A 13570-nucleotide genomic window follows, 5' to 3' on the forward strand; every position below is an offset into this window, starting at 1 on the left:
TGTGGTATTATAGATCCGCCGGAGACAGTGTAGACCGTTGAAGGCCGTATTAAAGCGTTATCTCCGATCAACTGCGACCCACACGTGTTATATCTATTATCTACCGACGAACTCGGTGAACTCGCAACATGCTGCCACGTTTGGCGCCCCTGTCTTTAAGAGACTGCTCGGATAGTGTGTCTACATTCATGCCATATGCCCCATATAGCTGTACCATTCGTGTGTTATACACGGCAAGTCTTCAAATGATACAATACCGCCGGCCAGTGTGGCCGAGCGGTTCTAGGCGCTTCAGTCCGGAACCGCGCGACTGCTACGGTTGCAGGTTCGAATCCTGCCTTGGGCATGGATGTGTGTGATGTCCTTAGGTTAGCTAGGTTTAAGTAGTTATAAGTTCTAGGGGACTGATGACCTCAGATGTTAAGTCCCATAGTGCTCAGAGCCATTTGAACCATTTGATACAATACCTCCCACTCATTTTATAAGAATATTGTTTCTGTCTGATATCCATTTCTCCCTCTCATGTAACAATGTATTCATCTCTGCGTATACTTTACACAGTGTGCAAAACAAAAAATACTAGACGTTTTTGTGCAAAAAATTTCCATTCGATGCATTTTCATATAAGATTTTCCTAAACTCTTTGACATGTATCTAACCACTTTTGACAACTTCTATTGCGAAGTTTATATAGAATTTTCTTTCCATCTGGTCTATTCCACCTTTTAGATGATGAATATAAATTCGTTCACGCAGTTCTGTAGCGCGTTATTTAAAATTCCACCATTACTAATTTTTGTTTTTCGATTTTCATACTCCTCATGTGCTGCAAATATAAGCTGTAACACAGGCTGACACATCATTTGATACTAAGCCTGATGGAATTTCCAATCCAAAAGATGACTTTCAAACCTCTCCTTAGAAAAATTTATGAATGATTGTGGAAACCTCTTACGTTATTTGATTTTCAAACAGCTGAGGAACACTGAACGTACTCAGGCATTTCTCTCGTTACTTATTCTGATCATCACTAAACTGACGCACAATATTTTTAGCGCAACGCAATCTGACTTTCAAAAATCCCTACAAAAGAATCGTCGTGATTAATAATAACCTATACCTTTCATGAATCATTTACCTCACAAAAATCTTCGTTATTCGAACTAGTGCAATACAACGAGCGCCAATACTGCCAGCTAAATAAAAGATTCTAACTACTGAAGGCACTAACTATTGACAGGCATAGTTGTCAAATGAAAGATTTTGATAGAGAACAAACAATGTATTTACCTTAATAGTGTTCAAAAGTCATTATATATATATATATATATATATATATATATATATATATATATATATATATATCTCAGTTCATGACATCCAGTGTTACAAATTTCGTTTTCCTGACGGACACACGTCCAGATCGTCCGCTCTCAAAACTCTGCAATCTCTCTTCCTACATCCACCACTGCTGGCGGCTCACCTCCAACAGCTCAACGCTACGCGCTGTTCATACCCAACTGCCCAACACTACAACAGGGAATATTCCAACAATGCCAACCAGCCACAGAGTGCACACAGCACAGTCAGTGATTTTCATACAGGGCGCTATGTGGCGTTACCAACATAAAAACCTAAACAGCCTGCTTACAACTTCACTGATTTTGGGAGACCGCTACTTTTATTTTTTTTTTTTTAACGTCATATAGTACTGTGGGTTGGGAAACCGCCGCTGGTAGATTCAGGTGCCTAATTGGAGAAGTTTTCTTCCTTCGCGGAATGTGAAAGTCGCTTAATTTCTTCTTCGAACGAGTTCGGCCACTGCAATTATATAACTACGAAATCTACAACTGAAACTTCAGCTTTTAGCCACTTTCAACTGGTACAGGTCAATAAATTTTCTGAAAATTTAAAAAACATTATACTATACAAGGTGTAACAGGATTGAGTGCAGTTATTTTTATTATTTACTGACGACAACATTACATCAGCTTTTACGTCGTCTGCAGACTAATAACTATGGATTTACAGTTGTATGTTTTTAGTTTAGTATTACATCCAGATGTAGCACAAGCAAGCCATTAATGTTTATTTTAACCTGGGCAACAGGAAAGGTATTGAAACCTGGATACATCGATGTAAAACGGGTAGTCTATATTGACAGGCATAGTCCACCTTGTCACGCAGTTACGACCACAGAGCATGTTACAACAGTGCAGAAAACATTATGTCGTAAACTTTGTACCTTGTCTATGGGAATACTGTTCGAAGCAAAGAAGAAATAACCCACACGCTGAAGTGTGTACTTACTACGGTACCATATACAAAAAGTATCTGCACTTCTACCCGTTACTGGGTGGTTGTAGTTAAGCTTTCCCTAGCTAACACGTTATAACGCGGAAAATAACTACCGTACTAGGATCAGATTTGGTAGCATTAATGTGAAGGTCATGGGGAAGAGAAATAATGCAGAATCAATTCAACTGAAACACTTTGAAAGTGCTGCTGCGTTACATGATACCATTACATACCGGTACCGTTACTGTTACGAAAGGGGCTCAATATGGCGCCCATCAGTGTCCAGAAGAGTCTGAAAGCGCAGGATTGTATTCTGCACAGGTATGCTGGCTACCTCTCTTGATATGCTGCGCTTCAGACCAGCACATGTGTGAATGCCCACCTAGTAAATCCTGTCCTTCAGGTAGCCACACAACCAGAAGTCACAGGAATTGAGATCAGGTGATCGTGCCGGCCAAGCATTTGGAAACGATCGGCCGATAATTCGATCGTTTTCAAATGCGTTTCGGAGAAACAGGTGAACTTCACTAGCGACGTGCGGTGAGGCCCCATCTTACATGAAAACTATTGAGTTCCATGCGTCTCTCTCCTGTAGGGAGGGTATGACATGCTGGCGAAGCATATCGCAGTAACGCTGGCCAGTCAAATTGCACGTCTTTGGTCCTTGAGCGCCAACCTGTTCAAGATAGAATGAAAGTAGTCGTGACGGCACGCCGTATGGTGACACGTTCATCATACAGAGGAACTTCATGCACAGTAACTGCAGGTGAAGATCCCAACACTCGGCAATTCTGGGTGTTGACCTCATTCGTCAGCGAAAAATGAGCTTCGTCTGTCCGCAGGAGGGCCCAGGGCCAGCCCTTGTCAATTTCAATCCTTGCGAGAAAGTGGAGAGCGACGTCAACCCGTCGTCGTGCGTCCTGTGGTGCAAGCTGCCGTACGATGTGGATCTTGTACGGATACCATTTCAGAATGGTTCGAAGGACCTTCCGTACAGTGGACCACGGGATGTTCAAGTGTCTTGACACAGCACACACACTCTGACGAATTGGAATTGCGTGCAGCGTTGTCTGCCAGAGAAACAGCTATTTCATCAACCACCTGTGGCTGAATGACTGTGGAAGAATTGTAACCCATTCTTCATCAAGAACTTAAACCAATGAAGTTAGTGACGTGGGACGCTGGGATCTGGAGCGAATACGACGTTTCAACTCATCCCACACGTCTTCCATTGGGTTCACGTCGGGACTCTAGGCAGACCAGTCCATTTAGGGAACGTTATTGCCCACAGATGGTGTCCATTGTCTCCTAACTGTTCCTATACTGTACGCAAGACACGATGCGGTAAATATTCTTCCGCATGTATCGTTTTCCTAAGCGCAGTAAGGGAACAACACCCTAATCCCGAAAAACGCCCCTGTAGGGCAACACCACATCGTCTGTACTTCACTGTTGGCACTACACATGATGGCCGGTAACATTCTACGGGAATCCACCACAACCGAAACCTTCAGTCCGACTGCCAAACGATACAGCGTGGTAAATCAAACCAAATGACTCCTTTCCAGTCTGCCACTGTCCAGTAGAGTCCCTCTCTGCACCACCTCAAGTGCCGCTTAGTTTTGACTGCAGAAGCGTGTGGCTTATGAAGAGTTGCTCAGCCGCTGTACTCCATGCCTTTTAGCACAACATACGCAGCAACTGCGCCAGCGGGACTGCTGGTAGCACCATGGAACACACGAGTGACTCCTGGTGCTGATTTCGTGCGACTTTTTTCAACTGTCCTCCGCAGTGCTCCACAGTACCGGTCCGTCGGCAGATGGGATCTGCCTGATATTGATTCAGCTGTGGTTGTTCTCGTTTCCGCCTCACGGTCATCACTAGCAGTCGACCAGAGCAGTTTTAGAAGGGTTGAAATGCCCCTGATGAAATTCTGGCTCAGGTGAAATCACTGAGCTCTCCTGGCCGACCCATTCTGCTGTTTCCGCTTCTCTACTGGCAATAATTCCTGGCTCCTTTCATAATAATGGGTCCACATCTCGTGACATTTAACGGTCAGTGCAGTTCGAATACGTTTAATGAGGTAGTGTATTATCTAACTGTTTATGTATAGTTCCGTAGGACCAAATTGAGGAGCAAATCCACGAGGTCATGGAACGCGTCAGTACACGAAATTACAACATACATCTACATCTACACATGTACTCCTCTAGCCACCAAGTGGTATGTGGCGGAGGGCACAAGGGCACAATTTGTGCCAAAGTCATATTCCCCCCCCCCCCCCCCCCCCCGCCCCTCTGTTCCACTCTCGGATCGCGCGAGGGAAAAACGATTGTCTGAACGCCTCAGTACGAAATTTCGCTTATCTTTGAATCGTGATCATTGCACGATTTGGAAGTTCGTGGTAATAATATATGCTCTACATCCTCGGCTAAGATCGGATTTCGGAATTTACTGAGCCGCCCCTTACGCTTAGCTCGTCGTCTATCTGCAGGTATGTCCCACTTCAAACTTTCTATGAGATTTGTAACGCTCTCCCGACGGCTAAACATACCAGTCACGAATCTTGCCGCTCTTCTTTGGACCTTCTCAATCTCTTGAATCAGACCCAACTGGTAAGAGTCCCATACAGACGAACAATATACTGGACGAACTAACGTATTGTAAGCAATTTCCTTTGTTGAAGGACTGCATAGCTTCCGGATTCTACCAATAAACGTTCGCGAACACTTTGTCGATCCCTGTTCACTAGTATGGGTATTCTGACATTCGCCTCTCAATATATATATTATTTACTGTCATTTCTTGTTAACAATATCAGCTTATTCCCAAGAATTAACAGTCATGTGAGTCACAACTGGCCATCTTTGTGCATGATTCACAACAGGCTCTAGATACTGGCTCCCAGGTTGATGCCATATTTCTCGACTTTAGAAAGGCGTTCGACTCAGTTCCACACTGTTGCTTGCTCCAAAAAGTGCACGCTTACGTTCTATCCTATGATATATACGGCTGGATGGAAAATTTTCTAACAGGCAGGGAGCAGTATGTCGTCCTGAACGTCGTGACTTCAACAGAAATAAGCGTAACTTCCTGTGTGCTCCAGGGCAGCGTAATAGGTCCACTGCTTTTTACGATTTACATAAATGATATGGTTGATTGTATTGACAGCGGCATTAGACTGTTTTCCGATGATGCTGTAGTCTACAGGAAAGTAGTATCACACGAAAGTTGTGAACAAATCAATGAGGATTTGCAGAAAATAAACGCGTGGTGTAGTGACTGGCAGCTGTCTCTCAATATTAGTAAGTGTAAGGCAAAAATCCCCATTAATGTACGAGTACAAAATAAATGCCCAGTCTTTGGAAGCGGTAACATCCGTCAAGTATCTGGGTGTGACTATTCGAAATGATCTCAAATGGAATGATCAGATTACACAAGTAAACTCTAGATTGCGATTTATTGGTAGAATCCTGAAGCGATGCTGTCCTTCAACAAAGGAAATAGCTTACAATACGTTAGTTCGTCCAGTCTTATTGTTCGTCGGTATGGGACCCTTACCAGTTAGGTCTGATTAAAGAGATTGAGAAGGTCCAAAGAAGAGCGGCAAGATTCGTGACTGGTACATTTAGGCATCGCGAGAGAGTTACAAATCTGATAGAAAATTTGAAGTAGGACACACTTGCAGACAGACGACGCGCTAAACGGAAGGGGCTGCTCACTAAATTCCTAAATCCGAGGATGTAGAGCAATGATCACCATTCAAAGACAAGGGAAATCAGAGCTCGTACTGAGGCGTTCAGACAGTCGCTTTTCCCTCGCGCGATCCGCGAGTGGAACAGAGTAGGGGAAATATGACTCTGGCCCAAATTTTGCCCTCCACCACACATCGCTTGGTGGCTAGCGGAGTATATATGTAGATGTAGAAGTAGATACTGTACATATGATGAGCTTGCTTGTACAGTGCTTATAGAATCAACCTGAGGGTCAGCAAGCTACTAAGCTGCTCTTCGATTCTTGTTTTGGATATTGTTTTCTAAAGCCTATCGTAGTAATTCTGCCACACAAGCACTAATTGCTACCTAAATAGTAAAAGGTTTACTTGTTTTACCGCTCATCGACCACATTTACAGAGCTGTGCTTCGTCGCTATTTTGTTTACGTGTGATCTGACCGTGGGAAAGTCCAGTGAAGGGCAGTGCTATGCGGTCTCGCTCGCTCTGCGGCTATCTCTCTCGCTCATATGCCAAGACTTGGACATACGGTTGCGTACGGGGCGCTGAACTGCACTGCGCCGCCGAGCGCAATTCTTCGATGAGCCTCGTGTACGAAGTCACTTTGACATCCGACCATGGCTTCTAGGTGCTTCACATTTTTCGTCGAGAAGTGTGTATAGAAAGAGATACACGACTGACAAGGTGGAGAGACGGGGAGAATACAGATGGAGAGAATTAAAATGCAAGTTGTTATGCATAACTCAATAGTGAATGATTAATTATTTTTGTGATTCTTTTTGCAGGTCTGAAAATACTAATGGACTTCGTTCCGAATCACTCGAGCGATGAACATGAATGGTTTCAAAAATCGTCGAACATTAGTGATCCAGAATATGACAAGTATGAGGATTATTATGTGTGGCTTGAGGGGAAGGTCGGTGAAGATGGAGTGACATCGGAACCGCCCAACAACTGGGTAAGTAGACACGGTTTAAAACCCGATGTCACTCTTCAGAGCAAATGTGAGGCTGTGAAGGCATTGCTAATTACGCATATAAAATTTTTTTTTCGTGATTTTCTTTAGATTTCTATTCTTTTTCTTTTGTCCATATGGGCATTTCTAATTGTGACTATTTAACTTTCTACTGTGGTTTTTAAATGTAAAGATGTAATTGTGATTATTTCGTTTGCCAATGGATAAATATGTTTCTTGCTTTGTCCCTGTGGTAAAGTTTGTAAAGTTCTCTTTTGGAATATTATTAATTGTGAAAAATGCAGTCAATAACATTTATAAATGTTTATGAAATTTACGATAACGATACAACATCTATAGACAGTAGACAGCGATAGTGATATTGAGAGTCGAAAGGTTGTCGCGTGGTAGAGGGGATGGTGGATACAGTGTCTGTGAAGCGTGCGCGGGAAAAATAGTACTGTGTTTCATGAAAAGCATACGTAATTGTATGGACAGTGATACCGAACTATCAGATTGTTAATTCTCTTTACCACTGCGGTATGTAATGCCATCGCCAGCGAACTTTAAGAGCAAATAAACCGGACTGTGAAAGTGCCGCTAACATTACTTTGTTGTGGCCGACACGAACTGTGCCTTTATTCGAATGAACTTTGCTGGTATTGGTTTTGGGTGGTGGAACTGTTGTATATCACATTCTATCAAGCCATGAAAGTGAAGACTAATTAACTGTGCAATATAAATGGCTTTCAGTGACGTAGCCGAAGTTTGAAATGCGAGAACAGAGTGGACATTGTTTACGGTGTGCTTCACACACATGAACAATTCTATGAACTGTGCATTTGTGGCTAAGACTATATGAATGTGACAAACCGTGTAATTATGGACGATAGCGTCACGGACAGTGCATAAAGTGTAAAAACGGGCGATGTCTACGTCATGTACTTTGAAAGAGAGGACATGTCAACAACGTTCGTATACTGGCGTCTAGTGTTTTGTTCATCACCACGGGGTTAATGATACAGCTGTGCCGGAACTTTATTTGCGTTTCGCCGGAGAAGATTAACCAGCGGAACTGTCTGTATCCTGCTCTCATCATAGTAACCCGCCGACATCGTGCTGCCTAACGCAACGCTTCGTATGCAACAAAAAGTTAAGGGATTTCGCCGAACGCTATCCCCTGACCTAGAAACTTTCTTTCTCTATTAAAAGTATAAGAATTACAGATTCTATTTATTAAATTCTTTGTTTAGTTTGTTTACTTTCTGCTAACGAAAATAAAATTACAATCAATGAATTAAAAGTTGCTTGGTAGTTATTGTTGAAACACCAGTAAATATAAACTTCTTTCTCTCATTAGGACTAATTCTCCTTGCATGTCAAAATTATTGTAGTTATTTTATGTAGTTTTATGTATTGTTATGAGACTAGATATATGACACTGACTAATAAGAGTATTTTGTCGCGAAATATGGCTTCGCGCGAAAATTACGGCGACCGCCATAATTGCTTGCGTTCTGACCAATAACGTAAAAGCTGCTATTCCCGTATTGGTGCTTTTCCTGACGTGCGCGGGAATTATAAATGTCAGCTGTCAAATCACGTAGTGACTGTTTACCCAGTAATAAAAGTTTTTGATATTGTATTGCTACGAGTCGTAGTATTAAGAGACACTGGTTATACTCAAAAGTGGGTAGATGTATGGCGAAACCCCCCAGTGTTCATGCGATTGTTAACAGTATTGTGTGTGATTCACGAAATTTTGTCACTTTTTCTAATTCCTTTCAGATATTGTCTTAGATGTCTTTGAAGTTTCAGAGAATATATACACAATTTTGTCGGTTCAGGTTAATTTCAGAGCAGTTTCTCGTGAATATTAGAGTTTTCAGTTCATAAACAAAAAGGGATCGTGACCAATTGAGAAGTATAACAAAGAGTATGGTTTTCCAACTAGAATTATGGATGACTTCACAGTTCAGATTTTGATAATTATTTTTCCTGTGGGTTGAGGTCATCACAAGGCCTTATGCTGTACAGTAGTGAAATCAGTATAAAGGCATGGATATCTGTGGGAAAGTAAACATTGTCGGCTAGGAACAGTTGTGTACAGTGTATGTGCAATAATATGAGATCCATTCTACTGACAAAAGCAATCAAATGGTATTGCATTTGATGTCAGTAGTACAGTATATAACAGTCCACACCCGGTAGCTGAGTGGTCCGCGCAACAGAATGTCAATCCTAAGGGCCCGGATTCAATTCCCATCGGAGATTTTCTCCGCTCAGGGACTGGGTGTTGCGATGTCCTAATCATCATCATTTCATCCCTATCGACGTACAAGTCTCCGAATTGGCGTCAAATCGAAAGACTTGTACCCGGTGAACGGTCTACCCGCCCGAAGACTCTACTCACACGACATTTATTTATTTAGAATATAACAAGACGTCAACTATTCCGATTGTAGAGGATGGAACTCAGTATAAAAGCAGTCGGGTCTTTGTGGCGTTAGTGTGTGCCTATGTGCCTGTATTGTAGGTGGGAAACAGATACCATTACTGACAATGCCTGTAAATGTATGTACACTCCTGGACATGGAAAAAAGAACACATTGACACCGGTGTGTCAGACCCACCATACTTGCTCCGGACACTGCGAGAGGGCTGTACAAGCAATGATCACACGCACGGCACAGCGGACACACCAGGAACCGCGGTGTTGGCCGTCGAATGGCGCTAGCTGCGCTGCATTTGTGCACCGCCGCCGTCAGTGTCAGCCAGTTTGCCGTGGCATACGGAGCTCCATCGCAGTCTTTAACACTGGTAGCATTCCGCGACAGCGTGGACGTGAACCGTATGTGCAGTTGACGGACTTTGAGCGAGGGCGTATAGTGGGCATGCGGGAGGCCGGGTGGACGTACCGCCGAATTGCTCCACACGTGGGGCGTGAGGTCTCCACAGTACATCGATGTTGTCGCCAGTGGTCGGCGAAAGGTGCACGTGCCCGTCGACCTGGGACCGGACTGCAGCGACGCACGGATACATGCCAAGACCGTAGGATCCTACGCAGTGCCGTAGGGGACCGCACCGCCACTTCCCAGCAAATTAGGGACACTGTTGCTCCTGGGGTATCGGCGAGGACCATTCACAACCGTCTCCATGAAGCTGGGCTACGGTCCCACACACCGTTAGGCCGTCTTCCGCTCACGCCCCAGCATCGTGCAGCCCGCCTCCAGTGGTGTCGCGACAGGCGTGAATGGAGGGACGAATGGAGACGTGTCGTCTTCAGCGATGAGAGTCGCTTCTGCCTTGGTGCCAATGATGGTCGTATGCGTGTTTGGCGCCGTGCAGGTGAGCGTCACAATCAGGACTGCATACGACCGAGGCACACAGGGCCAACACCCGGCATCATGGTGTGGGGAGCGATCTCCTACACTGGCCGTACACCACTGGTGATCGTCGAGGAGACACTGAATAGTGCACGGTACATCCAAACCGTCATCGAACCCATCGTTCTACCATTCCTAGACCGGCAAGGGAACTTGCTGTTCCAACAGGACAATGCACGTCCGCATGTATCCCGTGCCACCCAACGTGCTCTAGAAGGTGTAAGTCAACTACCCTGGCCAGCAAGATCTCCGGATCTGTCCCCCATTGAGCATGTTTGGGACTGGATGAAGCGTCGTCTCACGCGGTCTGCACGTCCAGCACGAACGCTGGTCCAACTGAGGCGCCAGGTGGAAATGGCATGGCAAGCCGTTCCACAGGACTACATCCAGCATCTCTACGATCGTCTCCATGGGAGAATAGCAGCCTGCATTGCTGCGAAAGGTGGATATACACTGTACTAGTGCCGACATTGTGCATGCTCTGTTGCCTGTGTCTATGTGCCTGTGGTTCTGTCAGTGTGATCATGTGATGTATCTGACCCCAGGAATGTGTCAATAAAGTTTCCCCTTCCTGGGACAATGAATTCACGGTGTTCTTATTTCAATTTCCAGGAGTGTATAAACGGGGCTATTACATGATGATGTTACAAACTATCTAGGATGATGGAGAAGCATGTTTGTATCAATTTGAGGTAGGGGTCCCTGTACCGGAAACGAACGAGCCGAATGTTATAAGAGAAAACTATTCCGATACTTCTGACTGTTGTTGCTAAGATTGTAGGATAGAAAACTTTCAGTCGAAACAAAACAAAACAAAAAAATACCAGTAAACAGGGCTCTAAGAACTATAAGTGCTTGTTCAATAGAGGAGATGAGTTTCACAGTATCGTAGATGATCAAGTATTCATAACTCCTCAGGTATGCATTTTAGATCACATGTTTACTGGCAAAGCACAAATAGAAAAGCAAGATTCAGTGCTATTCCATATCCACTTTCCAGGCGAACCTGTTCAACGGAGAGTCGGCCTGGGAGTGGAACAATGACCGGCAGCAGTACTACCTCCACCAGTTCCACAAAGCGCAGCCGGATCTCAACTACAACAACACTGAAGTCGTCGAAGGGATGAAGGTATGTTCTGAGATGACACGCTGATCACTCTTTTCTAGCAGGCACTGCAGAGCAGTAAGAGAGGAGAGCTTCAGACTCCACTCAGATTTCATGTAAAAACAACCAAAAAAAGCTATTTAATAAAATGAAACGAGTATCACAAGGTCTGATACGTGATAAAAAGAGGAAAGTGTGCTAAATTTTACATAGAGCGTGGAAAATATTTGTGTGTAATTTCCCTATAGACCTTTCACGCTATCTTTTGACTCATTCAAAACAATTTCAGGACATGAGTGAAGTAGACTCAGTACAGATGCACTGACGAATGTCGAAGGAAGATATTACTGTCATTTGATTACATGTGGCTTGTTAACAATGGGAATCGACCGCACTGGAACTCGAGCAGACATATTCACTTCAAGCCTTTCATGGCTAGTGGAAACTTAGAATTTTCAATGACATCCAGGTCGCTATCAAGTTGCTCAGATGGTAGAGCACTTCCTGTTAAGGGTATATATTTGGGTTCAAGTCCTGGTCCGGTAAACAGTTTTAACTTCTCACATACGTGGTGTCTCAAACAGTTAAGAGTCAAAATTATGGAGATGGTAGAGGATTTTATACTGATTAAATTGAGATGAGGAATTAATAAGAGCAAGATAACATTTAGTTTCTTGTCTATACAAATAATTGAAAAAATGATAGCTATTCAAAGGGACGACCGTCTATTAGATTGCATGCTGTACAGCTGTAGATAAAATTCTGACGCCATCTCTTAGCCATAAGTGCTGTGTGTTGAAAAATGGGACAGGCACCACCGGTCCTAAAACACTTCCTCTCCAGTTTCCGCTGGAGTTCCAACTTCGTAGAAAGGAATTGATAGGGGGAAAGCGAACGATCGTACTGGGGATGGCATGGGATTTCAACTTGTGATACATTGAGGAGTATATTTGTTATTCATTTGCCCACGGACATTTATACAGCAGTGGTATTTAGCGCGTCATGTTGAAACCACATCTTCTGGCGGCACCAAAGAGCACAGCCTCCACCAGGTACGGCAGTGCGCCTGAAATGAACATTAGACAATGTGCACCAGTCGCAAGGTTCGGCAGCCAATCTTGTACAGTTCCAACCTTCAAGCTGCTAGAGAACCGTTGCCAGTGATGTGAGACGAGAGTGGCGTACGGATTATCATCGCCGGCCGCTGTGGCTGAGCGGTTGTAGGCGCGTCAGTCTGGAACTGCGCGACAGCTACGGTCGCAGGTTCGAATCCTGCCTCGGGCATGGATGTGTGTGATGCCCTTAGGTTAGTTAGGTTTAAGTAGTTCTAAGTTCTAGGGGACTGATGACCACAGCAGTTAAGTCCCATAGTATGTAAATACTTTGGTATGTGTTCTCCCAGTGTTATGTGTTCAGTTCTCTCACTTACCTCGTTAAATATTTTTCTTTTTCCAATTGGACTAGCCCCGCTGTGTTCTCTCTTTCCATATCTTATGGCGGTGCAGAAGACATAGAAACCGATCGTATTGTAACCTTCTCGTATAAATAAAAAAATATAAAATTATGTGTAACCTCCCCGAACAGAAAATAAAAAAAATAATTAAATTTTGATAATTAAATTCTGACATATGAAAACTGATAAATCTTAACTCATGAAAAAGTGATAAATTTTGACGTAAGCAGCGCTACGCCTTGGCCCTGTGAAATCAATCTGAATCCGTCCGTGAGAAATTAACTGAAAAAATTCTTACCTCGTGATGGTGTCGCTGGATAACGCTGTCTGTATATCTGCTAGTAAGTGGCACAGCTTAGTGCAATGCTGGCCTATCTACTAATACTGGATAACATTAGTCTGAGATCCGATTTACTACAAAATCTGACTTTACTTAGTGACACAGCTGCAAGGCTGGTCGTCTGATTACTAAAGAGCGCATGGCTATGATCTGACAAAAATTCTGGAATATTTTAATTTAGATAAATGACTGAACCGGGTCTGGCAATGACTTAAGAGGAAATTGTACTTTTGTAGTTGACTGGTAAAAACAATTATACTCTGAAACTTTTTTCAAGTTGTCGATAAAGATCTACAATCC

General features: G+C 43.7%; 1 protein-coding gene across 1 annotated transcript in view; it reads left to right on the forward strand.

The window, feature by feature from the left end:
- LOC126466081 (uncharacterized) overlaps positions 1-13570 on the forward strand; it is a 309668-nt gene that overhangs the window by 12540 nt on the left and 283558 nt on the right. The window contains exons 3-4 of the mRNA XM_050096360.1: positions 6817-6989; positions 11373-11501. Coding sequence (XP_049952317.1) covers positions 6817-6989; positions 11373-11501 — 302 coding nt within the window. The remainder of the gene's footprint in view (positions 1-6816; positions 6990-11372; positions 11502-13570) is intronic.

Source organism: Schistocerca serialis, chromosome 1 (genome assembly GCF_023864345.2).
Source record: "Schistocerca serialis cubense isolate TAMUIC-IGC-003099 chromosome 1, iqSchSeri2.2, whole genome shotgun sequence".
NCBI lineage: Eukaryota > Metazoa > Arthropoda > Insecta > Orthoptera > Acrididae > Schistocerca > Schistocerca serialis.